We start from the raw sequence: 26749 nt of genomic DNA on the forward strand, positions 1-26749 counted from the left end.
TGTTTGATCTTTTTTGTTAGGGTTACATGCTTAAAGCACTCAAAATAAGCACAAGTTGTGCTTATTTTGTATCCCATTCCATTATCATATTATTTGTATTATATTTAAATTATTTTATTTTGATTATGGAATAAAAATGTCGATGAATTGAATATGTATGTAGGCCTATATATAATGAAAGTGAAGTGAAAGTATTACAATACATGATTTTCTATGAAAACACTGACACACAATTTGCTGGTAAATCAACTATATCTTAAATATTAAATATTGCATTGTAAATAAATTATTAATGTATACCAAAAGGCTAAGCATGTTAAATGAGTGCCTTGATATATTTTGATAAACGAATACGCAGGACGTTTAATCCTGGGTGGTGAATTTAAAAAAAAACACACATCCAGCTCATGGAGGTAAAAATATATTATACCTCCATGTCCAGCTGAAGTCCATATTGCAGGAACCTTCCCACCGTATATCTGCAGAACTGCACCGACACGCATCTGGTAGGAGAAGGAGGACGTCATGCATTGTAGTTTTCGGATACACTCCTAAGTGTTGCTATATCGCCTGACGATTGATTTTCAACTGTATGAGCTGCAACCATGCAGCGACGGTGTAGGATCTGTTGCTCAGCATCAGCTGTGTAGTATCCATGGACACTTGCTGGGTACCATCGTTGTCACTCAGCAGGATTGTACGCGTACGGGATTGTGTCCTGAAATTTGCTCTGTAATGTTGACTTGTAAAAATGACTTTTATCACAGTAAAAACATTTTAACTATACTACCTGGAAAATTCAAGATGGAATGGTGAGATATGTCACTTAATATTTTACAAAATAACAATAGTGCCTTAAAAAATTATAATGTAAAAAATGTAAGGGGAGTTTGTACACTAAGTATTTGTGTATTTGGCCGGAAATGGTACTCTCGCACATAAAATTCATGGCACCTCTAATTGGCACTACAATGCTCTATGATGATGATACACTATACTTCATAGCCAAACATAAATACTGTAGGTAACCGCAGAGTTCAATTTTTTTATGTACGTCGGAAGAAAGAAGGAGAAGACCCCAAAACAAAGACACATGTTTTAAAATTGTATTTGAATGACAACACACAATTTTTAACCTTTCCAGAAGTCTGTGTGCGAAATAATCAAGGGTCTTCTTTTTGTACACATCCTATATTGGTGCATACAAAACGAAGACCCATAATTTTTAAATTTTATTTGAATGATAACACACCAGGCTAACACATATCACAATATCGAAATTATTCAGACATTTGGGTGCGAGACAATCAAGGGGTGGTCTTCGATGTGTACACATCCTATATAATGCAATAATGGGTGCATACAATATAAAAGACCGTTTTTTAAAATGCTAAATGAATGACTAGCTGTGTATCCGTCCTTGGTCATTGAGGAATTGATATGCTTGAATCCGTTTTCATAGCTAGTCGTCACGGCAGATCATGAAGTGGATGAAGACTTATTGATAACAACAGTTATTATTGAAACAGCCGTACGTGTACAGTTATAATCTTAATATTTTATAGATTTGTACAAATAAATTTTAGAGTACAATTTCTCCTTAGCAACGATATCCATGAATTTGTATGAAGTTTGTGTTATTACAACGCAAATATCATAGCAAGTCGACTAAATACTAGTAATGGTGAGTGAGACGATGACGACGACATAGACATTACATTTCAAATACCATACCAAGTCGACTAAATATGAACGCTTTAAAAGGATTCGATTTTTGATGAGGGAAGTAGTTACAAGTGAAAGGTTATTAAACTACAGTTTGGGCTGGGCATATCCACACTGCCAGATAGTCATATAAACAGTGCACACTTTTTTTAAAGTGTTTTTTTTCCTAGTTTTTTTAAAGAGGTATACTCTAGTAAAAAAAACATATTTCAAGATACTTCTACTTAACATAGAAAAATATCAGCAAATAACGTTTTTTCGTTGATCAATGAAACCGAAGTGAACGATACCTGATTGGTGTTAAACGTCGTTTGGTTCTTTTATCCTCGTTATTTCATCAACCACGACTTGTAGTTGAGTTTAGATGATAAAAGATCTCATGAGAATGAAACTTATGAATGCTGACAATATTTTCGATCAGTTTTTATTTTGATGATGTCATCATGGTTACAAATTTTTTTTTTTAATAAGTTAGGTCACCTAAGGTCATCTTGCAATAGTTTCATCAGTGACATATCTATTATCGCGTTCACAGACCAAATTAAACACTATATGACCTTCAGGTCATAGGTCTATGAGGCCTGGGTTTCCTTTCGCTACGCGATACGCTAAAGCCTCTGGTTTCGCGTCATTGATACTATCATGAACGCGCTTCAATTCACCAAGGTTCAACCTTACTGATTGCGACAAACTGTAACTGCAACTACTAAACAATTACACACCCAAGTCAAATCTTATTCAATAATATTTTCTATTAATACATATTTTAAATTTAATGCTTACACAACCAATAAATACTCAAAACAGTTTTAAACATATTAAAACAAATCATTTGGTCAAGACCACTTTATATAAAATTTTTCTTGGTTTTTTTGAAAAATGGAAAATTGTTCCAAACTTCTTTTCATTTAATAAAAATTTAAATAAAGTTTTCTAATTTAAGTGATTTGTTCTGAAATCTAAAAAAAACTATTTTTTTACTTTTCTAAGTGTCTAGTTAGGTAAAAATAATATTACATTCACAGAACAAGCATAGGCGCTGCGACTGCACCGCGAAAAAACGCCGGTGAAAAACGCCTATGCTTATACACTGTGATGTTTTTTTCGATGGATTTTAAGTAGTGAAACAAATTTTTCTAATTTTTTTCAATTACACAGTGATGTAGGCCAATCTTTTAAGATCATTTTACAGTAAAAATGTTGTCCATACGACTGTCCGTTGAGGAGTTACGAATTTTAAAGTAACTTGTCTTCTGTTTCGTGAAAAAGGCGTATATAACACAATCTAAAACAGTCTCTCCATCCTCAACCCATGAGGTCCCTACATGAATGACCTTTAAAGTCTATTAACATTCACTTATAAGGTTTACAAAATAAAATATCAAACCAATCAGTTGGTAGTGTGCTAAAATGTTCTGAATCTTCCTCTATGGTACTTGCTACTGTCTTTGTTTATAATTAATAGATTGCATATACTATAGTACAAATCTAAACCACACGTCTCTTTATACTCAGGCCATATGATGTCTCTGTATGAGCCTCTACCTACACTCCACCAGGAAATTAAAAAAAATAAGCGCGTTAAATGAGTGTAAATATATTGATGATGAATTTTCTGTGTGCTATATTCTGATAAATTATTATATATTTATATAATTCATGTAAGAAACTTCCAACCGATGTGGGTATATCTGCAGAGCTGCAGCGACACACATCTTACTGGAGGAGAAGGAGGACATCATGCACTGGTATAGTTGGCAGTATCAGGCCGTACCTGCTGTATGCGCAGGTATCCTGCAATCATGGTGTGTGATCTGCTGGTGGTGGTGGACGACAGCATCAACTGAGCAGTAAGCATGGAGACCTGCTGGATGTTATTGCCGTTTGTGCTACTCGGATGCATCGTATAGCTTATACCGAAACATGCTCTGCAATCTCGAAATTGTAGCCGTATTTTTATTGACATTTGGAACATTGATTGATTAGCCCCCATTTTACCTGAAAAATAAATAAATAAAAAAAAAATAGTATTTTACCTTGATTTGTGATACTTGGAGGATAGTAATACCCCTTTTCATAAATATTTATTGTATTTAGCAAAATAATTAAAAATGTATTTGTTATGTAATATATATAATGTAATATGTTGTTGCTATATAAAGTACAAGAAGCAAGCAAATCAATCATTGAAAATGTCTGGTAGTAAATAATTGCTTGCCATTTCTTTGTTATCCAAAATATTTTTTACCACATTTTTTACATGTTTGGTTAGATCAGGGAGTAACAACTCCCTGGTTAGATGTAATGAAAATAAAAAGTAGTTAATCATTTTGATGGAAATGGTATGTAAATAAACAAACACAAAAGAATTATGTTTACAGTTCAATTATTGTCAGAATAATAATTGTTTGATTTTCCCCGCATCCTTGTTTGCCGACGGACGCGATGGTGTGCCGACGCACAGCCGGAGCCGACCTGTTCCCCCCTCCCCCAACCTGCTAGATACGCCACTGCCAGTACGTTGTATATTTCCACGAATATGTTGTACAAAGTGTTTAGGATTCCGGCAGCTTGATTCAGAATCAACGCAAGTGATTGGTCAATTGAAAATCGCTTAGTTTTCAGTGTTAGTTTGTGTTACAATGGGCAGTTGAGTTCCGGTGCCGGAATCCTAACCACGGCGTAGGCGTATGTCATATGCTTGTAATTGTATTTTTGGCGGTGATTGCCTTCCATAGATATCATAGTTTTCAGATCTAGATTTTTTTTAATGGTGGGTAATGTATTTTTAGTGAATTTTAATAATTAGAATTAGACTATTCCATTACCAAGGGGGTTTATTTCAATGATGTGATGAGATTTTCAGTATAAATTATTATAAACAATTTAGATTTTCTGGTGGTACTGGCCTTCTTATCTAGAATCACCCACAACAGAATGTTTTCTCTCGCGTGTACCGTGAAGTCACATGTTCTCTCTGTGTACTATCGTTATACACACACTACTTAGTGCAATGAATTTTTCCGAATTATTTTACTCCTTTTTTAAAAATTTCTTTTCTTTTCCTTTCGTTTTTTTTTTATTAAATATATTATAAGGGGGAGGGGTGCGCGCCGGTTTCGTGTATGTAATGTAAATTTTGTCGACAAATTGTCAATTCCCGGCCCCCGACTTCAAAATCCTGGATACGCCACTGCGCGTACTCGCAGAATTGAAACGTACAACATACTCGCAGAAACGTACAACGTATTTGCAGAAACGTACATGTACTTGAAGAAAAGGACAACAAAAAGACATGCACAAAAACGTACAACGTGTTCGCTGAAACAGACAAATACAAAAACGTACAACGTGGTCGCGAATGCGCAGAAAATAATGGAATCAGTATATAAGTAATATTGAAAGGTATTGGTTATTACATGGAGGTATTATACCGCCATAGTTGTTATTACTTGTATTTTCACGCTGCTGCTCTAGCCCGCTACGTCACAAGAGATGACGTAATCAGATATAAAGCTAGCAGCAGTTTTAGTACTGAGAGAGTGACATAAATGCGAAAATGCATACTCCACTATAATTTATAGGTCCAGCTGTTGCACCCAAAAGACGTCTGGGAAAAGAGTCTATGAGTGCTCACGGTTGAACGATTTTGCATTCTTGCCCTTTGATTGGTTGACGCAATCAACAGATTGTGGAAGAATTTCCACTTGTGCCAACTTGAAGTATACCCTTTTTACACTATCGACTGAGAGAGGAACACGGGGTGGTTGGATTTTCCCATTTACACCAGTCAATAAAAACCACAACACCGGAGTTTAACGGCCCGGTGTACTAACAACTGCGAGGTTACACCGCTGTTACGGTGATAGTGTAAAAGGGCTTGTCTCTAGAGGGTATTCAGTTGCATGCATAAAGTTCACCTGTACAAGATCAAGGTCATCAGCCAATTGAAGTTGAAAAAAATAAGGAAATACTGCTTTCAGACTTTGTTGTAGTTAATAGAAGAAAAAGGAAATCAGCTGTAACACAGTCACTTGTTTCAAATGCACGATCATCTGTATGGATATAAATAACTAAGAGAAAAGAAACGTTTAATTATAACTCCAAAACCATTGTCTGACAGACAATTTAAGTATTTTTTGCTTTGAATTAAATTTTTTCAGGTAAATAATTGGTTAACGCGAATAACTATTATGTGACAATAAAATGACACATTCAAAAACAAATTTGAAATAAAAAATATTTTTCAGGGGGGGGGGGGGGAACAATATATCTTTAAAACTGTTACGTCAACAAGCGAGCAGCGTTTTTTGTAAGAAATATTTTTTGTTTATTTTGTTTTCGGTTATTTACGGTTGTTTTTTTCGGGAATTAGACTGACCCGAATTCCCAATTTTTTTATCTGAGATCTTGGTGTTCTGTTGCAGAAACACACATAGAGGGGGCGCGACATCCCATGGAATTTGGAAATCATCGATTTAATTGATATGATATGATATTGATCAAAGATCGTATAGCGCCACGTAGTCGTGGCGCTATAGTATCTTTGGCAGAGGTAAAGTAATGTTTAAATGATGCAGGAAAGGTCAGAGGGCAAAGGTCGGATTAAAATTTACTTTACTCACCTTGCTCACTGAATAAAAAAAAATATAGGATTTTTTTTATTGTTGACAGGCAAAAGAGCAATATAATAGGCAAGCCAGTGGTGGTGTAACAGAACGGACGAAGATTCTGGCCGAGATATCGGAAGAATTGGATAAAATTAAAGTAGAAATGGAGGAAAAAGGATCAAGCATGACTGATGGATGTGAGTAATCATCAAAATATGGTAGTGATATGCCCAAATATGATAGTGATATGCCTAAATATGGTAGTTACATGCTTAAATATGATAGTGATATGCTTAAATATGGTAATGATATGCCCAAATATTAGTAGTGATATGACATCATCATGTCCGTATATGGGCACATCACATTTTTTTGTCACATAAAGTTTGATAGTGTAGACAGAGCTTTAAACAAACAGAAAAGACAAAAGTCTAACATATAAATAAATGTGATCGGAAATCGCTTGCATGCGTCCAAAATGAGCTCTGTTTAATGTCGTATTTTTTAACTGTAAAAGCTTTACTTTAAATTGAATTGTGTCAAATCTAATATACATTCTATCATGTTATATATAAATTCATTTCTTTGATATTATTCTTTTTTCTCAGCCCCACTTGTAAAGATAAAGCAAGCATTGCAGCGACTCAAGAACGAAATTCTACAAATGGATATCCGGATAGGAACGGTGGAACACACGTTATTAGCAGGCAAACTTAAGGATAAATCAAATCTACAAAAAGACATGAACAAAACATTAACAACGTCACAATATGATGACTACAAGCAGTACTGAGAAGAAGTCAATTATGAAATATGAACTATAAACAATACGGAGAAGAAGTCAATATCATAATGACACATTCTGCATTTTGATGTTGACTAAAAGTACCTCTAAAGAAAAAAACTGTACTATGCCAAAAACACGAAACTGTATTAACACCTCTGTTTGGACTTGTTGGGGTACATGTCATATTAAAGTGGACGCCCTTGTTAGGGTAAAAATATCCTTTAATAATACTTTCTTTTTTATCAAACTTTGTTTATTGAAATAAAAAAAAATAGATACAAATAAATTATATAAAAATATTAAATTAAAAAGACACCCATGTACAAGTATTAACTTGTTGTAGATGTGTATATTAATAGAATAGTATCAAAGAATTGAAATTTCATATAAGTTAATATTAAGTAAATATTTGTGCATTAAATTTACATACTGTAATACTGTACATAATTAATACACCTTGATGTGGTATTTTCTGTTGACGTATTTCAGCGCTTTTAAACATAGATAATATGTCGATAAATTTAATAAATTTGTTGTAAAATTTTATAGCATGTTCGTATTTTTTTGTTTAACTTGAAAATAAAATACAATGGAATTATGATACTCACGCGTTTGATAATTGACAAACGCATGTTGACGTACTACCGCCATTGAGAGAAAAAACTAGAGCGCAGACATACGGTCGCCGCGCGCGGGGAGAGAGAAGAAGGGTTTAAGTTTTTGGCGCTAATGCAGTTTCGTACCCACCCCTTAAAATTACTCAAAATGATTTCAATACTTCATCTAGCCTACTCACGAGTTGTCTACAGCATTCAGCAAGCATAAAAAGGTAAAATATCGATAATTTCTTATTTATAACTATTTTTAATCAATTAATAATTGAGCACCCTTCAGAAATCCATCGCCAGCTTAGCTTCGCGAAAATCATCGCCAGGCCTGCCGATGAAAGTACGGAGGCCTCATAGGGCATCGATCTATAGAGGACGCTGTTGTAATCATATTATGGCGATAATAAAATATTGTTTACATGTTCCTCGTGAAACGGATTTTAAGTTTTTTTCATAAAGAAATATTTTGTGTTTAATTATGTTGTTAATTTTTAGAAATTCTATTTATTTTGAATGTTGTGTGTTATTGTCTTGTCAAATTATATTTTTTGTAAGGGTCCCTAATGATCAGCTTCGGCTGGATGGACCACCCTCATAAAATATTGTTGAAATAAATTAATGAATAGTTGCTTCATTATTTAATGTTTTATTTGATTTTATTTTAATAAACACAACAGGAAAGAAGATAAAAAAGAAGAAATGAAAGACATGAAATGATGTATTCAGTGTCAGCAGAAGTAAAATAAATTCTAGTAAAAATTGATGGAAAACATTTTTATTATAATTATTGTATTACTGTACATTACATTTCAATAAATTATATCTTTCTGTTTTTGTTGCATTTCCTATTTCCATGTATTTGAAGAGGTCTTTCATAGGTGAATAAAAAATGTTAATTAATAATAATATACTTCTATACAATCTTAAAACAGGGAAACCATTAGCGTTTCTAGTATAGCTAGTGATAACAAATACTAAAACAATTAATTCGTCATAGCTTGATTATTGTGTTATAACATTAACAATGTAACTCAGGAATGAAGTACTGTAATTCTTTTTATTCATTTCATTTATTTATTTGACCTACAAACCATAATGTAAAATAAACTAAAACAGAGGAAAATTGGTCAGTACTTATATCTTCAAGAGTCAGCAGTTCCATATTTATAGTCTTCTTTTCTGTGTGAAATTCTACTAGTAAAATGAAAGAACAAATTAAAAACATAACATAATTATGATGATACCCACAATGATGAATACAGCAATTGTATAGTATTTCTTTTCTCTATTAAAAATACGAAACGCATGTCGGAAATAATGAAAATTATAATTATTTAGTGCGTGCTTTAAACGCAGAGCCATATATATAAAGAGTTACGACATTGAAAATTAGAAGCCATTTTTGTGTCAAAGAATTCGCACGCTGAGGGCGCGCGCGTCTCTTTTGTATAGCGTTTTCCTGTAGTTCCATGCATTATTTTTAGATTTTGTTGTCAATGAAATAACGCTTAGATTCCGTTTTTATTTTAGTAAATAAAGTTATTAATGGTATTAACTTGGTAACATATATATATTGTGTCTATAATAACAAAAGAATAAATGCTAGGCCCTACATGCAAGTCAGGATACATCAAAGCATGAACCAATACAAAAAACACACAAATTCACCCCTCTTTTTATACAGTATATGGCTCTCTGTGTGTTTTTGACACAAACTTTCAGAGACTCGTTCATCATTTCATTTGTAATAATTTGCCTTTATTATTTTAATATTGTTCATACCTATTCAATATATTAACAAATATATCCACGACACTTTATTATTTTATTTAGTCATCAAAGCATGCATTATGAATTGAAAATATTACATAATTGTTATTAATGGGACGTAGTTATGGGATGTTTTGTTCCAAAATCAATCAATCGAACGTTATAATGTACTAGCGTACGCGCGCGCAATATTCTTTGGCGCAAGTGGTTCTGTACGCTGTGCACGTCGATATTCCACCGTAAAATGTGCAATTACATTTTTTTTAATATAAGAAAAAGTTTAAAGTAATTTCTTGCTCCTATACTTTACATGCATTAACGGAGACAAGTTTGACACATTTTGATCTGCATATCACGTGACTATAATCCAATGTCGTAACTCTTTATATATATGGCTCTGTTTAAACGTTAGTAACTACGCCCTCTATAGAACGCAACTGTTTACTCTATTAATAGAGTTAATGTCCTGTGAGGCCTCCGTACTTTTATCGGCAGGCCTAGCGATGATTTTCGCGAAGCTAAGCTGGCGATGTATTTCCGAAGGGTGCTCAGTATTAATTGATTAAAAATAGTTTCAAATAAAAAATTATCGATTTTTTACAATTTTATGATTGCAGAATGTTGTAGACAACTCGTGAGTAGGTTGGATGAAGATTTTGAGTAATTTTAAGGGGTGGGTACGAAACTGCATTAGCGCCAAGTTTTTTAGGTCTAAAATCTGGTTTGGCTTTAGGTGATAGTCATGATGGGGTCAGTCTAATTACCGAAAACAACCGAAAACAACCGAAAATAACCGAAAACAACCGAAAACAACCACAAACAACCGAAAACAAACCGAAAAAAAAATTTAAAAAATCTAAATACCGAAAACAAATTTTGTATAATATTTTTTTTAATGTCGCCCTCTATTGATGGGTGTTTCTAAAGCTAAGACCATACAGAGGCGCAAAAGTGATGGAAGACCCTAAGAAATGGTAGTGTGCACAAAATACAACTCAAAATCGTACAAATTCAATGAAATAGATTACATTTACTTACAAAATCTATAAACCCATTTCGTTTTTAGTCTTTTAAAAAACAAAGCATGATTTTATCTAACTTTGCGTTTTTTCGTCCCCGGTTTTCGTCACTGACTTATTAAGTGAATACTGAAGCGATTAAGGATAAAAACGTTATTTACTTTCTATACTATGGATTAACATATTCACAATTATTGTAAGGAGTAATGCGCTGGTTTCTGGATCAAAAATCGAAAGACTAAAATTAAAATATTTTTATAGATTCTGTAAGTAAATGCGATGTTATCATTGATTGATTGCATGATTTTTAGTTGTATTTTGTGCACAAGGGTCTTCCTTGGCTTTTGCGCGCGCGGTTTTGTCTCTGTTATGGTCTAAGATTTAGAAACACCCATCAATAGAGGGCGACATTTAAAAAATATTATACAAATTTGTTTTCGGTATTTAGATTATTTTATTTTGTTTTCGGTTTGTTTTCGGTTGTTTATGGTTGTTTTCGGTTGTTTGTGGTTGTTTTCGGTTGTTTAGGGTTGTTTTCGGTTATTTTCGGTTGTTTTCGGTTGTTTTCGGTAATTAGACTGACCGGTCATGATGGATCCATTCCAAAATAAGGAAGGCGATCCAGAACTTGTTGATTTTCTTTCAAAAGTTGATGAAATTGGTTAGTAAAAACATGGAGTAACTTATTCTTTACTCCACCATGGTAACAATTGTAAAATAAAGCCTGGTCTGCTAGGCCTATCTAGTAGGGCCTCTAGCAGGTATTAGTAGTAGGCCTGCCTAGGCCTAATTGTGTGTTGGACCTAGCCTAGTCTAGTAGAGGCTGTGCTTGCTTGGCTAGCTAGCTAGGACTGGCCTAGTAATAGGAGGCTAGGTGCGAAAGTGCAGTGTTTGTAGCGCCTTGTTATCATGTTATATAAAAGAAGGCCTAGCCCTCCCTAGCTAGGCCTATATATAATATTTCACTTTGGTTGCTTTGCACATTATTATTATTATTATTATGTATTGTAGATAAAATAGTTAAAGGATTGAATACAGAAGATGACAGTGAACAGAAAAAGGCATTATCAAAAGCAGACAAGATGATTAAAGAAACTGAGACCAGTAGTAAAATCAACAAGACAATCATTAACAAGACATCAACAAACGGCATGGTTAGTTTATGGTTACTTTTGGTACCGTGTTGTTGGTTGTGGCTTGCCATATAAATGAATAGATATTATTATAACACTATTTTTGTATCTTTGTTCTTTCAGGACGTAGGTGGACTTCCACAGGGAATGACACAAGGTATAGCTTGAAATTTAACACTAGGCTATTGGTCACTCAGGTGTTAATTTACAAAAATAATTGGTTGTTGTTTATGAATTAAGTTTCTAAACTATTTCTTCTATGTTGTAAATATGCACTAAATAATTGATTGTTTGAACCTTTATTTCAGATGCTTTTATGGCATCAGTAGAAGCTGACGCAAGGGAGCGTGCTCAGAGACGTAAAGTTAAAACAAAACGAGCAACCGAGTGGAAAGAAAAAGGAAATCAGGAATTTAAGGCTGGAAAGTTTGAGAAAGCTGTTGAATATTATACTGAAGGACTTGAATGCCTCAAAGATATGGTGGTCCTTTACACAAATAGAGCTCAGGTATTTAAACTTATTTAAAAATGGGGATCTTTACATGATTGTAACCCACAATTATACTCTTAAATTATTGTCACCAATTCTTAAAATGTTGTCACTTGCTCTTAAATTATTGTCATAAATTCTTAGAAAGTTGTCAATTATAATTAAATTATTTTCACCAATTCTTAGAATGTTGTCACTCTTAAATTATTGTCACCAATTCCCAAAATCTTGTCACTTACTTTTAAATTATTGTCACCAATTCTTAGAAATGTTGTCAACTGTTAAATTACTGTCACCAATTCAACTTACAGTACACTTTAAGTTGTTGCCGACACTGTAATTTTTATTGAGTTTTTTGGTTACGTTACAGGCATTTAACAAACTAGCTCAATACAATGATGCCATAGGGTCATTCCATCTCAGTTCACCCAAAAAAAATGGAATTTTAAACCCTACCTCTTCCAATTTTGATGAAATTTGGTATATGGGTGATTCATAGCAATTAAAACCAAATTTTCAAATTTTAACCTTATCGGACCAACGGTTTTCGAGATATCGCAATTTCAATTTTCGGTTTTTACGCAAAAAAGCGCGCGGCCGCCACGTTTCAAAGAGCTGTATCTCGGGAACTATAGGTTCGATTTTAAAAACAAAGGTATTTTTGTAAAGGGGAGACCATAAGGAACCTAAATATACTAATTGTGTGTGTTTTATGTTAATTTTAAGTTGAATAAAACTTTGACATATATTTTGACCTTGAAATTGACCCCGTGGAACACGCCCAATTTGTTGGTGACTATCACGAAAAATGTAGCCCTACGTGTCAACTACAACATATAAAAAAATTGGAGGGGTTTTTTTCTTTGTTTCCATGAAATTACAATTTGAAGTTGACATACCTCTTCCTTTTAGTGTATTTTTGGTGTTGTTATACTTATACACAGTGTGAACACTAACTGTTAAGGTGTCTTATTGTTACGCTTTCTCATCAGGCCCACTTAAACAGTAGATATATTTTGATATGAGAAATACTGGGTAACTCACATACTTTTAAAATCAATTTTGACACATAGTTTAGTGTCCTTACTATGTTATTATGCACATTAACATATGCATAATAAGTGATTGCAGAGAACATACAACAGTTACTGTATATGCCTTTTTAAAGGTTGTCATCCCCTATAGAAAAACAAAACTACCAACCATGAAAAAAGTTCATTATTTCACAGATGGATGTGGCGGCCAATACAAAAACAAATATAACTTTATTAACCTTTGCCACCACCAGGAAGATTTTGGTTTAGACGCCGAGTGGAATTTTTTTGCTACATCACATGGCAAGAGTGCGTGTGATGGCATAGGTGGAACCGTTAAGAGGCTTGTCACTATGAGAAGCTTACAGCGTTTGACTGAATGTCATATTATCACATCTCTCAGTATGTTCGACTACTGTGTAATTTTTTATTTTTATTTTATGTCTTTAGGCAATGTGGCCAAGGATTACCAATAGTGAATTAATCACTGTCCTATCAGATAGGTGGTAATCCCCCTGATACAGGGGCTATTGTGTGAACCAGTTCACCGGGGTAACCCCCTACTCTTTTTCAAATAATGAACTGGGTTCTTTAAAGTACACACATGTTATAACTGTGTACACTGGACCTACGGTTTATAGTCCTTATCCGAGAAGACTTGTTCCACCACCAGAACTAGGAGCGAGTCGGCCTCGAACCCTTGCCGATGTTGTTGTTGGCTCTTTTAGGTACGGTAAACGGCGCCCCTGCCTTAACCGCTCGGCCATATGACTCGCTCATATGGACATTCCAGGCATCAACTTTTTTCATGAGGGAATAGATGAGGTATCTACTGTGGAAAAAGAAATAAAGCTGAGATTCAACCTCGCCCAGACCATCAAGGGTACATTACAATATCATCGCTTTGTTCCCGTTTCTCTGGCACAGATGCAGGTCTACAAACTTAGTACCCAGATAAACCCTCCGGATGTGGTAGTGATTCAAGAATCTTTCAGTGATGAAAATGAAATTGTTGCTGATACACAACCCACCATTATTAGACTTCAGAATTTTGTGTGCTGTAGTTATGATGGTGTCCCATGGATTGGTTTGGTGGTGGATGTCTCACTCTCAGAAGAGTTTGGGGATTTTCAAATTAAATTTATGCATCCTCATGGGTCAGCGAAAACCTTTTATTGGCCCTCCAAAGAAGACTGTTGTTGGATTCCTGAATCAAATGTACATTGTATTATAGCCTCTCCGTTTATAAAATCCTCTTCGACTAGGAATTACAGTATTTCCCAAAATGAGTAAAGGCCAGACATAGACAATTGTAACATTATAATAATATTTAGTTTGTAATAAAATTAATTTTGGAATACATCAAATTGACATTGAAGTAATGCATGGACAGACACCAAAAATACACTAAAAGGAAGAGGTATGTCAACTTCAAATTGTAATTTCATGGAAACAAAGAAAAAAACCCCTCCAATTTTTTTATATGTTGTAGTTGACACGTAGGGCTACATTTTTCATGATAGTCACCAACAAAACGGGCGTGTTCCACGGGGTCAATTTCAAGGTCAAAATATATGTCAAAGTTTTATTCAACTTAAAATTAACATAAAACACACACAATTAGTATATTTAGATTCCTTATGGTCTCCCCTTTACAAAAATACCTTTGCTTTTAAAATCGAACCTATAGTTCCCGAGATACAGCTCTTTGAAACGTGGCGGACGCGCCCTTTTTTGCGTAAAAACCGAAAATTGAAATTGCGATATCTTGAAAACCGTTGGTCCGATAAAGTTAAAATTTGAAATTTTGGCTTTAATTGCTATGAATCACCCATATACCAAATTTCATCAAAATTGGAAGAGGTAGGGTTTAACTCATTGGGTGATCTGAGATGGAATGACCCCATAAAGGACTGTGACACAGCTTTAGTCATTGATGATAAAAGCACAAAAGCTCATATTCAGAAAGGCAATGCTTACCTTGGCCTGTTACAGTATACAAAGGCAATAGAAACATATCAAGAAATATTGAAAATTAACCCAAAACAAGAAAAAATAGTTAATGGTAAGTAAACAAGTTAAAACAACAATGTGGTCTGCCGTCATCACAAAGTATATTCATAATTTGTTTTTATTAAAAAATTGAATTAGTATATAATATAATGATTACTAATTATTAATTTTCTTTTGTTAAGCACATTGAGGCTTTGTATAATACGCTATATAAACCCCATTTATTATTTATTTGTTAATGATGTAGGTTTTTTTTTAACTTTTAGATTATGTTAAGAAAGCATCCATGGCCATGGAAGCATCAGAGGCTGAAATGGCAGCCTCTAAACTTATAGCAGAAGAGGACAAGGAAGCTTCAAATCTATTGCAACTTATTGAGAAACTGGGACAGACAGACAAACCGGTTGTTTACTATGTTGGTGGCTTGCAACTCCTTGCAGCTCAAATAAATGATGGTAATCAAAACATGTTATTTACTTGTGAGTTAGTTAGTAGTTGGTTAGTTGTTAATTGATAATAGTTAGTTGTGAGTTAGTTGTTACTTATTTGTTAGTTAATTGTTAATTGATAATAGTTAGTTGTCATTTACTTGTTAGTTAGTTGTTAGTTAGTTTGTTGTTAGTTTGTTGTTAGTTTGTTGTTAGTTTGTTAATACTCATTTTTATATATTTCTACACTCTTCACAGATATATCAAAGACGTTATTTCGTTCAAATTCTGGATTTGAACTGCTTTTTGACCAATCATATCTTAGCAAGAAAATTCAGCATGCTCCAGTGAGCACGGACACCGAGATCTGTGAGCTTGCAAGAGTGGCCGTACATGTCTGTGTACAAGTCACAGCAAAACATGGTAAGAGGGACGTACTGTACATACAGCATAAAAATTACTTTAAAAAAAAATAGTTTAATATCAAAATGTTTTGATAAAATAGTTATAAAACCACCTAGAAACTAAATTCTTAGTGAAAAAAAAAAATCCTTTATATTAAAGATCGTCTCCAATTAGAGACCACTTTACCTAACTGAAGTTAATGAACACAAAAGTATAATAGAAATGCTTTAGTTAGGTGATTCTAATAGAAGACCAAGACTGCTAAGAGGGAATAGTAAAAATGAGTTTTAAAATTAGATTAATATTGTTGTTAATATTATTATTATTATTCAACAGAAGTAAACACTAAGTACATACTTCAGCAAGATGGTTTTAATGAGTTCCTTCTCAACTGTCTCCAATCGACGACTAGTGTTCTGCTGAAAGAGGATTGTGCAAGATTCTTGTTTCAATTGTCACAGACCAGCCTAGCACGATCTATCATTATATCTAGGCTTGATACATCAAGGTAAATGAGTGGTTGGAAATGATTAGGCCTAGGATACATAGGCTTTTTGTTTCAATTGTCACAGACCAGCCTGGCACGATCTATCATTATATCTAGGCTTGATACATCAAGGTAAATGAGTGTTTGGAAATGATTAGGCCTAGGATACATAGGCTTTTTGTTTTAATTGTCACAGACCAGCCTAGCACGATCTATCATTATATCAAGGCTTGATACATCAAGGTTAATGAGTGGTTGGAAATGATTAGGCCTAGGATACATAGGCTTTTTGTTTTAATTGTCACAGACCAGCCTAGCACGATCTATCAATTATATCAAGGCTTGATACATCAAGGTAAATGAGTGGTTGGAAATGATTAGGCCTAGGATACATAGGCTTTTTGTTTTAATTGTCACAGACCAGCCTAGCACGATCTATCATTATATCAAGGCTTGATACATCAAGGTTAATGAGTGGTTGGAAATGATTAGGCCTAGGATACATAGGCTTTTTGTTTTAATTGTCACAGACCAGCCTAGCACGATCTATCATTATATCTAGGCTTGATACATCAAGGTTAATGAGTGGTTGGAAATGATTAGGCCTAGGATACATAGGCTTTTTGTTTTAATTGTCACAGACCAGCCTAGCACGATCTATCATTATATCTAGGCTTGATACATCAAGGTTAATGAGTGGTTGGAAATGATTAGGCCTAGGATACATAGGCTTTTTGTTTTAATTGTCACAGACCAGCCTAGCACGATCTATCATTATATCTAGGCTTGATACATCAAGGTTAATGAGTGGTTGGAAATGATTAGGCCTAGGATACATAGGCTTTTTGTTTTAATTGTCACAGACCAGCCTAGCACGATCTATCATTATATCTAGGCTTGATACATCAAGGTAAATGAGTTGGTGGTAATTATTAGACCTGAAGTATACATATACTCTTCGAAATGATTACATATGACCATGTGCCATGTGTTATATACATAGGTTAATGAAGAATTTGTGATTCATTATTAGGCCAACTTGTGTATAACTGGGACGGACAGACTTAGTGCAAACTGCATTTATGTAAAGAGATATTACAGTACTTGTTAAGGCTATACATGTTTGAATTTGAACATTATTTTCAATTTTATTAGGCTGATGTTGGGACTGATCAGCTGTGTTCAGATCTCAGAACAAGGAGCTGAAAATGCCATGAAAAGTTTAAACAATCTTGCCCTAGAAAAACAGTAAGTACTACGTCTTTTCTTCAACAGAGTAAGCAATTTAATTCATAATTGTATTCATTTGTATAACAGGGTAGTATTGAGAACAGTTACGTAAACGTTTTTAAGCGAACTGTTGATAGGTGTTGTTAGCTTATCTTGATTTATTAATCAAAACCTTTATATAGCAATATTTGTTTGTTCTTCAGATTTCTAGGTCTTGTACGTGTAGAAATGAAAACTAACCTATTACCTGCTTTTGAAGAGATTCTCGTAAGTTGTAAAGATTTCTTCTATGCCCAAACATTGAGATATCATTCTGAGAATTCTTTATCAACCAGGCACAGATAGTGCAACTTGCATTGATAATTGGTGTCTGAGTGTTGGAGGAGAGATAATGTTGTCTTGAGAGGTGGTGGACCGGTGTTGTGTGTAATACCCGCTGTGTGTAGTGGGGTAAGGTAGTGTTTTCTGATGGTTAAAGGGTGGTGATGTAAATGTTTGAGAGGAAGGGTCAAAAAAGGGTCAAAAAAAAGAAATTAATTTTACAGTATGTTTATTTTTTTATCTGCACAGTGAATCAGTTAATAGTACTGTATTCCCATCATGTATTTTATTATTTCTTTAGCTGCATAGTGAGTCAGTTAATAGTACTGTATTCCCATCATGTATTTTATTATTTCTTTAGCTGCACAGTGAGTCCGTTAATAGTACTGTATTCCCATTGTGTATTTTATTATTTCTTTATCTGCACAGTGAGTCAGTTAATAGTACTGTATTCCCATCATTTATTTTATTATTTCTTTATCTGCACAGTGAATCAGTTAACAGTACTGTATTCCCATCGTGTATTTTATTATTTCTTTAGCTGCACAGTGAGTCAGTTAACAGTACTGTATTCCCACTGTGTATTTTATTATTTCTTTAGCTGCACAGTGAGTCAGTTAACAGTACTGTATTCCCATTGTGTATTTTATTATTTCTTTAGCTGCACAGTGAGTCAGTTAACAGTACTGTATTCCCACTGTGTATTTTATTATTTCTTTAGCTGCACAGTGAGTCAGTTAATAGTACTGTATTCCCATCGTGTATTTTATTATTTCTTTAGCTGCACAGTGAGTCGGTTAACAGTACTGTATTCCCACTGTGTATTTTATTATTTCTTTAGCTGCACAGTGAGTCAGTTAACAGTACTGTATTCCCATCGTGTATTTTATTATTTCTTTAGCTGCACAGTGAGTCAGTTAACAGTACTGTATTCCCACTGTGTATTTTATTATTTCTTTAGCTGCACAGTGAGTCAGTTAACAGTACTGTATTCCCATTGTGTATTTTATTATTTCTTTAGCTGCACAGTGAGTCAGTTAACAGTACTGTATTCCCACTGTGTATTTTATTATTTCTTTAGCTGCACAGTGAGTCAGTTAATAGTACTGTATTCCCATCGTGTATTTTATTATTTCTTTAGCTGCACAGCGAGTCATTTAATAGTACTGTATTCCCACTGTGTATTTTATTATTTCTTTAGCTGCACAGTGAGTCAGTTAATAGTACTGTATTCCCATCGTGTATTTTATTATTTCTTTAGCTGCACAGTGAGTCAGTTAATAGTACTGTGTTCCCACTGTGTATTTTATTATTTCTTTAGCTGCACAGTGAGTCAGTTAATAGTACTGTATTCCCATCGTGTATTTTATTATTTCTTTAGCTGCACAGTGAGTCATTTAATAGTACTGTATTCCCACTGTGTATTTTATTATTTCTTTAGCTGCACAGTGAGTCAGTTAATAGTACTGTATTCCCATCGTGTATTTTATTATTTCTTTAGCTGCACAGTGAGTCAGTTAATAGTACTGTGTTCCCACTGTGTATTTTATTATTTCTTTAGCTGCACAGTGAGTCAGTTAATAGTACTGTATTCCCATCGTGTATTTTATTATTTCTTTAGCTGCACAGTGAGTCAGTTAATAGTACTGTATTCCCATTGTGTATCTCAACCATATCCAACATGACACATGATGACCATATTAGGAAACAAATGTCAGCTGACAAGAATTTCTGGCAAGCTATGCTGTCAACTTTGGTAAGTAAGGATTTAAGATCGCAGCCTTCTGATCAAAGTTCCCAATATTAAAAGATTTTTATTGGTAAATTATCATCTTTGAATAAAATAAAATATCAATAGAACAAGAGATCTTAAATGTGCCCATATATGGACATGATGATGTCATATCACTACCTAATTTAGGCATATCACTACCATATTTGGACACATCACACTTTTTTGTCAAACTAGTTTGATATTGTAGACAGAGCATTGGCATCTACAATGGTTATGCCAGGCACTTGGCAAAGGCAGAATATGCGTTGAGGCAATCAATTTTCACCTTGTTTGTTGAGCCCAAGTAATAAATTTATACAAAAATTGCATTTAAGCAGATTGGCAGATGGCGCAAAATAATGGGAAACTCCTGTGCTTATCAGGAGGGTTGGGGGATCTGAATTATTTTTTTAATGATTTTGAACTTGATATACATTTTTTTCTTCAGAAAACCCATTGTAGTAAGACAAACAGAGAAGAAAGTGAGAAAGTGTTGGAACCTCTACTTGGTTTGTGTATGAACTTATCCCTTGAGAAAGTTCATGCTGAGCACCAGCTTACACTACCACTTACTAATTGTGTTGTACCGTTACTGAGCAGAACAAATCAACAATTGATAATGGTTTGTTTATTTTGCTTTATATATTAACAGTATTACCTTTTAATTGAATGTTCTAATTAAAGAAAGTGTAATTCTAGTGTTTCTAATTGCAAGGCAATGTACAATAAATAACTTCTACTGACCGCTCAGGTATAACTGGTGATTTACTCTGTGTTTCGAACGTCACCATTATATTAACTTGAATTCCACCTTGAAAACTAGCTTGGTTATTCCTCTCTCAGTAAATATAGTCCCTTTACGCCTATGTGTAGTTTGACTTCTCATAGAAACCACTTTTTTTTACTAGGACCGTACTTCATAAAATTGTAATACAGTACATATTTTTTCCAGCGTGTGTGTGGGTTACTGAGCCGAGTTCTTGTCTATTCAACTGAAGCAGTTGAGTATTGTGTTCAGCAACATATTGTTGATATCATGTTGAACATACTTAAACAGGTATGTACTTAATTTTTAAAGTCTCAACTATAAACCATCTCCACTTAACGGCCTCTCATTCCCAATTTATAGTTCATGTTAGTAATCGTTTATATCTAAAGACACATTCAAATTTATTCGTGCTCAAAGGTGTTTGAAAATTACTCTTCACTTTTTTTGTAGGGTAAAGATGAAACATGCAAGAAGTACTGCCTGAAATGTCTGACTGTGATAACACAGAACAATCAGGAATCAAGAAGACAAATACTATCACAAGATAAAGGTAACGAAATGAGCAACCCTCTAATTTCTTTTCAGATGTTCTCATTTAGAAATTTAAAGTTTTTCCATCAAATAGTTTTTATGTTCTCCATCTTTTTTTTCTATCACAATCTTTTTGCGTCGTTCTTTTCCTTTTTATTAAAACCATAAACGTGAGAAAAGCATCTCATCTACAAAAGTTTATGTCACTAACACAATATAAAATATAATAGAGAGATTATAATCAAAATTCCCAAGAAGAAGTATTTAATTACAGCTCAGGCAAAGTGCATTATATTTTTAGAAAAATTATTTTTTTTTAAAGGTTTAACAAAGTTGGTGTATTATCTAGACAGTGAAGATGACATGATGATAGCGAACGCTGCGTTATGTATCGGACATTGCGTGCAAGAACCAGGAGCTAGCCACCATGTCAGTACAGATGTAGTCAAGACATTACTGACAAGAACAGACACTACAAACACTTCAATTAAACAAAACTGTGCAATCACGCTAGCTAAGCTTGCTACTACAAGTCCAGATCATCTTAACATGCTCAAGAAGTTAGGAGGAATAGGTATTCTGAATAGCTGTATGAAGTATGTAAATTCATGACGTTTTTCGGGGATTGGTGTTTTTCAAATCGGCATCCATACGGGTCTCATCAGCCGCACCTTTTGGGCATCAGTTGTACGCCACACCTCATGTTTCAACTACAGTTTGGGCTGGGAATATCCACATGGTCAAGTAGTTCTATAAACAGTGCACATTTTTTTAATGCTTACAATTGTTTTTATTTCTAGGTTTTTAAAAAGGTAAACTAGTAAAAAAACATTTCAAGATACTTCTACTTAACATAGAAAAATATCAGCAAATAAAGCTTTTTTGTTGAACAATGAAACCGAAATGAACCATACCTGCTTGGTGTTATATATCGTTTGGTGATTTTATCCTTGTTATTACATCAACCACGACAGACAATTTCTATGAGACCTGGGTTTCCTATATTCCCTACGCGATACGCTAAAATCTGGCTCCATAAAGGTGGAATGCGTCATTAAAACAATCGGGAATGCGCCATGATTAATTGTAAACCTATCGACATGGTTCAACTTTTCTGTTAGGAGTGCAACAAACTGCAACGGCTAAACAATCGCACACCAAAGTCATATTTTCATAATATAAAATATTTTTACACTTTTAATAAGAATTCCAAAAATACATACATAGTTGTTTCATTGTGTTTGTAATATACAAACAATGATGGTTATCTATAGGCTAAAGTTAACTTTGCAAATAACTGATATAAAAACCAATGTAATAAGATATATCATTTTCATAACATACAATTTACATAATCATACATAATCATTTTAATTGCAAGTTCAAGTTAATTTAAAGCCTGTTTTCTTAATCTATATCACTATTATAATATATAATTAATATATAAAAAATAACAATTGACATATAAACACTGTAAAATTGTATATACATCGAAATAAAAGAGTGCAGTTTATAATCGAGATGCAGATACATATTTGCATTGCATTGCATAACCATTAGGCCTACAATTCAATTCACTTTTATTTCAGAACAAAGTCCATATCATGACAAATAAAAAAATCTATACCACATGTCGCACATAATAATGCCGTCGGTTTTCAACTAGGATTGAAAAAAAACCAAAAAACACATTATTATGGCCTACATATCCCATGTATCAAAATAACTTTTATTGTGGCTGTCCACACAAGAAAAACAAAATTCCACACATAAATGTTCACACATTTCTCACTAGATTCTTCTATTGCACAATATGTATTTATTTCATTTATAACAAAATAAATAACTACAAACCGAAATTATAGATTACAATTTTACTAATTTTGTATTGGAATTACATAAATGATATTTCCCAAACCAATTTTGGCCATCTTCAATTGGCACTGTGCCAAAATGTTCTGAATCTGCCTCTGTGGTACAATTGCCACTACAGTTTTTTCTTTATAATAGATTGCATATAGTACAGTGAATAAAGTAAACTAATAAGCACCTTAAAAGGTGTTATATGTGTGTTAGGAAACTAAAAATGAGAATTTATTCAAATTTTTTTTTTCATTATAATTAAGTAATTTAGTATGTGTACTTGCATAAAAAATAAAAAAATTGAAAAAAAATATATATTAATATTATTAATAAATTAATGAAAAACGATAATAACATGCCGGTTGCCATGGCAACCAAACCAAAAATTTGAAATTTTACTGATAAAAACTACCCTTACCATGTTGAAAATTCATTTTTAGTGGTTATTTCAACTTATGTGTCTGCTGCCCTCTCTTGTCATGATATAGGGGATATTCCAATAGGCTATTTTTAGATACCATGTGCTGTATTATTTTTTTGTTTACCTTAAATTATATTAGAACACGGGATTTCCTATGTTTCAAATTTTCAATGTTTTTCAGATTTTGAAAAAATATAGAAGTAGAATTACACCCCCTACAGACTTGAAAATTGGCAGAAATGCTCTTTAGAGTGTGCTCTATTTAATGGCCTCAAAATAAATAATATAGGTAGTACCAGACTTTTCACATGACATTTCTAATTCTTGAGATTTTGGTTTTCACAATATGAGATATTTGTCCATAGTTTATCACATACCCCCCTAAATAATATATAATGTAGGCCATTGGATAGATCTTGGGAAGAGCTTTAATTTGACATCTCAATCAACTATGTATGATAGTTGGTTAAAGCGCTACATTATTTTGAAAATTATGCAATCAACGCTAATTAATTATGCCAATTAGGTAGTTAAAATTTTTTTTTTAATGAAAATGCATTTGTTACTGTATGTTATTTGTGTGGATATAGTATGAAGTTAATAAGATATGGTTTAATACAGTTTGGTTAAACTAGCAATGAACACCTTTTTTAAATTAGTTCATTTGCAGTAAATGTATTGATGAATTTTCTGTGTAAATATGTTTTTTCCTTAAAATATATTTTTTACAACAAAATGTTACTATTTTAATTCAATCAGACCTGAATATTATTACTTAAATGAAAGAAAACTGTTTAAACCCCATTTAAAACGTATAAGAATTAAGAACTTTCTATGAAATTTAATACAAGTAACAAAGGTTTTATACATTTAATCCTGGATGAATCTGGACAGCGCCAAAACACACATCTGACAGAAGTAACATTCACCTACACTCCACCAGTAAATAAAAAACAAATAAGCACGTTAAATGAGTGTAAATATATTGATGATGAATTTTCTGTGTTCCATATTCTGATAAATTATTATATATTTATATATTATATTTATAATTATTCAAACCTTAATATGTTTACTTAAATGAAAGAATAGTAATTCTGTTAACCCATTTAAAACAATCAGAATTTATTATGAAATTTAATGAATTTAATACGCTATCATGTAAATTATTAAAATATCTCAAGAAGTAACATACGGTATGTATAGGACGTTATTCTTTTGGTGAATCTGTATCCTGCAGTGACACATATCTGACTGAAGTACATCCGATTGGCAGATAACATACAGCGCATGTAAGAAACTTCTAATCGACGTTGATATATCTGCAGAGCAGCATCGACACGCATCTGACTGAAGTACATCCGATTGGCAGATAACATACAGCGCATGTAAGAAACTTCTAATCGACGTTGATATATCAGCAGAGCAGCATCGACACGCATCTGACTGAAGTACATCCGATTGGCAGATAACATACAACGCATGTAAGAAACTTCCAATCGACATTGGTTTATCTGCAGAGCAGCATCGACATGCATCTGACTGGATACCTGCAGGGTGTTACTGCCATCGTTGTCACTCACAACCATGGTAGAAGATCGTACCTTAAAACATCCACTGTAACTTGCAAACATTACATTCATTACGGTCAAAGCCGTTTGGGCAGTATATCGACTAGACATTTTATCTCGATACTACCTGGAAAAATTCAAAAAGGAATGGTGGATATACAGAATAACAATAGTTACGACAGACAATATGAGCCTTAATAAACTATAATGTAAAAAATGTATGCTCTGCAAGGAATGATTTTTATCTATTATTTAAAATGTTAAGATATAATAATATTTGCTTTTATATATCGCTTATTGCACATTGCTTCTAAGGGCTTCACGTTATTACCCCCATCATTTTCTTGGGGATCGAAACATACTTCCATAATGTTGTGTCTTGATCTAAACGGGTACCCATTTATAGGCAAACTTAAAGTATCTTGCCTAAGGATACAAGCAATGCAGCGAGAGTTGGATTCGAATCACGATCTCAGTAGTTCATCGTCAAACACACTGCACCACCTGCCCTTATTGTGTATTGTGATTTTTGTATATTTTGTAAGATCATTTTAATCCAGACCTTTTTATTTGAATTGACCCGTGTGGGATGATTAAAGAATTTTGAATTGAATTGAATTGTCCCCCTGAAAAACTAATTTAAAAAATTGTAGTTGAATATACCATTTTAATGTCACATAATAGTTATCCACTATTAACTATAAAATAACCTATTCAAAGTCTGATTTTATTAATCTTTATTTTTCATTCTTTAAATAATTGAAATGATGATATAATGAATATAGACCTATATATTTAAAAAAGAGACAATAAAGGAGGGTTAATCCCACGAAAGACCAAAAAAAAAAAAATAATTGAAGACACAGAGTACACCTTTTCAAAATATTTTATAGATTCTGTAAGTAAATGCGATGTTATTAATTGAATGTACGGTTTTGAGTTGTATTTTGTGACACACCATTTTGAGGGTCTTCCTTGGCTTTTGCGCGTGCGGTTTTCTCTCTGCATGGTCTTAGCTTTAGAAACACCCAACAGTAGAGGACGACGTAAAAAAAAATATACAAATTTGTTTTTGGTATTTATTTATTTTCAGGGGGACAATATATCTTTAAAACTGTTATGTCAACAAGCGAGCAGCGTTTTTTGTAAGAAATATTTTTTGTTTATTTTGTTTTCGGTTTGTTTACGGTTGTTTTCGGTTATTTTCGGTTGTTTTCGGTAATCAGACTGACCCTAATTCCCAGCTCACTATGTCGGTCGGTTGGTCGGTCGGTACACAAAAACTTGTATATGACCTTATCTTGACTGTTTAATCTAGCTAAGTCAATTTTTCACAGTATATTCCTTATGGCCAGGAATCGATGTGGTTATGTTTTCACGGTCTACGCGGTCTACGCACGATTTAACGAAATTCAATTGTAATCATATCTTCACAACCATGAATCACAATTAAATAAAATTTGGTACTCATAAATTTCAGGGCATAAATCATCATATGGCAATACAATTAACATTAGCATGTAACGAATGCGTACACGCGCTTAAAAATTTTCAAAATTTATTTTCGATGAAATAAGAGTACGTTTATTCATGAGTGCGCAGATTTTTAGTTAAATATTATTACGCACTCTTTTTGCCTGATTTCTGTTTTCTTGACTTACTTTTCAACTTGAAATTACGTTATACGAGCACGTCAAAAGTGACAGGCTACGCACGTGTAAATTAGAAAAATATAAATGTTTTTAAACATGTTCAGCAAT

General features: G+C 33.4%; 3 protein-coding genes across 3 annotated transcripts; all 3 read left to right on the forward strand.

The window, feature by feature from the left end:
- Nucleotides 1-796: 796 nt before the first annotated feature.
- LOC140056943 (intraflagellar transport protein 57 homolog) lies at nucleotides 797-7584 on the forward strand. The gene is made up of 3 exons (XM_072102478.1): nucleotides 797-812; nucleotides 6400-6532; nucleotides 6944-7584. The coding sequence occupies exons 1-3, from the start codon at nucleotides 810-812 to the stop codon at nucleotides 7126-7128; spliced, it is 321 nt and encodes a 106-aa protein (XP_071958579.1). The 5' UTR covers nucleotides 797-809; the 3' UTR covers nucleotides 7129-7584.
- A 4339-nt stretch (nucleotides 7585-11923) lies between these two features.
- Nucleotides 11924-13494, forward strand: LOC140056780 (tetratricopeptide repeat protein 12-like). Its single transcript, XM_072102258.1, has 2 exons — nucleotides 11924-12160; nucleotides 12513-13494. Exons 1-2 carry the CDS (start codon nucleotides 11969-11971, stop codon nucleotides 12639-12641), a joined length of 321 nt encoding a protein of 106 aa, XP_071958359.1. The 5' UTR covers nucleotides 11924-11968; the 3' UTR covers nucleotides 12642-13494.
- Nucleotides 13495-13559: 65 nt separating this feature from the next.
- On the forward strand, nucleotides 13560-25292 carry LOC140056779 (tetratricopeptide repeat protein 12-like). Its single transcript, XM_072102256.1, has 11 exons — nucleotides 13560-15241; nucleotides 15456-15644; nucleotides 15876-16040; nucleotides 16359-16530; nucleotides 17665-17757; nucleotides 17943-18006; nucleotides 19682-19816; nucleotides 20283-20456; nucleotides 20787-20891; nucleotides 21054-21153; nucleotides 21457-25292. Exons 2-11 carry the CDS (start codon nucleotides 15476-15478, stop codon nucleotides 21744-21746), a joined length of 1467 nt encoding a protein of 488 aa, XP_071958357.1. The 5' UTR covers nucleotides 13560-15241; nucleotides 15456-15475; the 3' UTR covers nucleotides 21747-25292.
- Nucleotides 25293-26749: the final 1457 nt, after the last annotated feature.

The sequence above is a fragment of the Antedon mediterranea genome, chromosome 8, assembly GCF_964355755.1.
Source record: "Antedon mediterranea chromosome 8, ecAntMedi1.1, whole genome shotgun sequence".
Lineage (NCBI taxonomy): Eukaryota > Metazoa > Echinodermata > Crinoidea > Comatulida > Antedonidae > Antedon > Antedon mediterranea.

What these genes read in the sequence shown, in the direction of transcription:
- LOC140056943 (XM_072102478.1), top strand. An exon ending in ATCAAGCATGACTGATGGAT is followed by an intron (nt 6,533 to 6,943) that starts GTGAGTAATCAT and finishes CTTTTTTCTCAG; the next exon opens with CCCCACTTGTAAAGATAAAG.
- LOC140056780 (XM_072102258.1), top strand. Translation starts at nt 11,969, where the DNA reads ATGGCATCAGTAGAAGCTGACGCAAGGGAGCGTGCTCAGAGACGTAAA. An exon ending in TTTACACAAATAGAGCTCAG is followed by an intron (nt 12,161 to 12,512) that starts GTATTTAAACTT and finishes GTTACGTTACAG; the next exon opens with GCATTTAACAAACTAGCTCA.
- LOC140056779 (XM_072102256.1), top strand. Translation starts at nt 15,476, where the DNA reads ATGGCCATGGAAGCATCAGAGGCTGAAATGGCAGCCTCTAAACTTATA. An exon ending in AAGCTATGCTGTCAACTTTG is followed by an intron (nt 19,817 to 20,282) that starts GTAAGTAAGGAT and finishes TTTTTTCTTCAG; the next exon opens with AAAACCCATTGTAGTAAGAC. An exon ending in CAAATCAACAATTGATAATG is followed by an intron (nt 20,457 to 20,786) that starts GTTTGTTTATTT and finishes TATTTTTTCCAG; the next exon opens with CGTGTGTGTGGGTTACTGAG.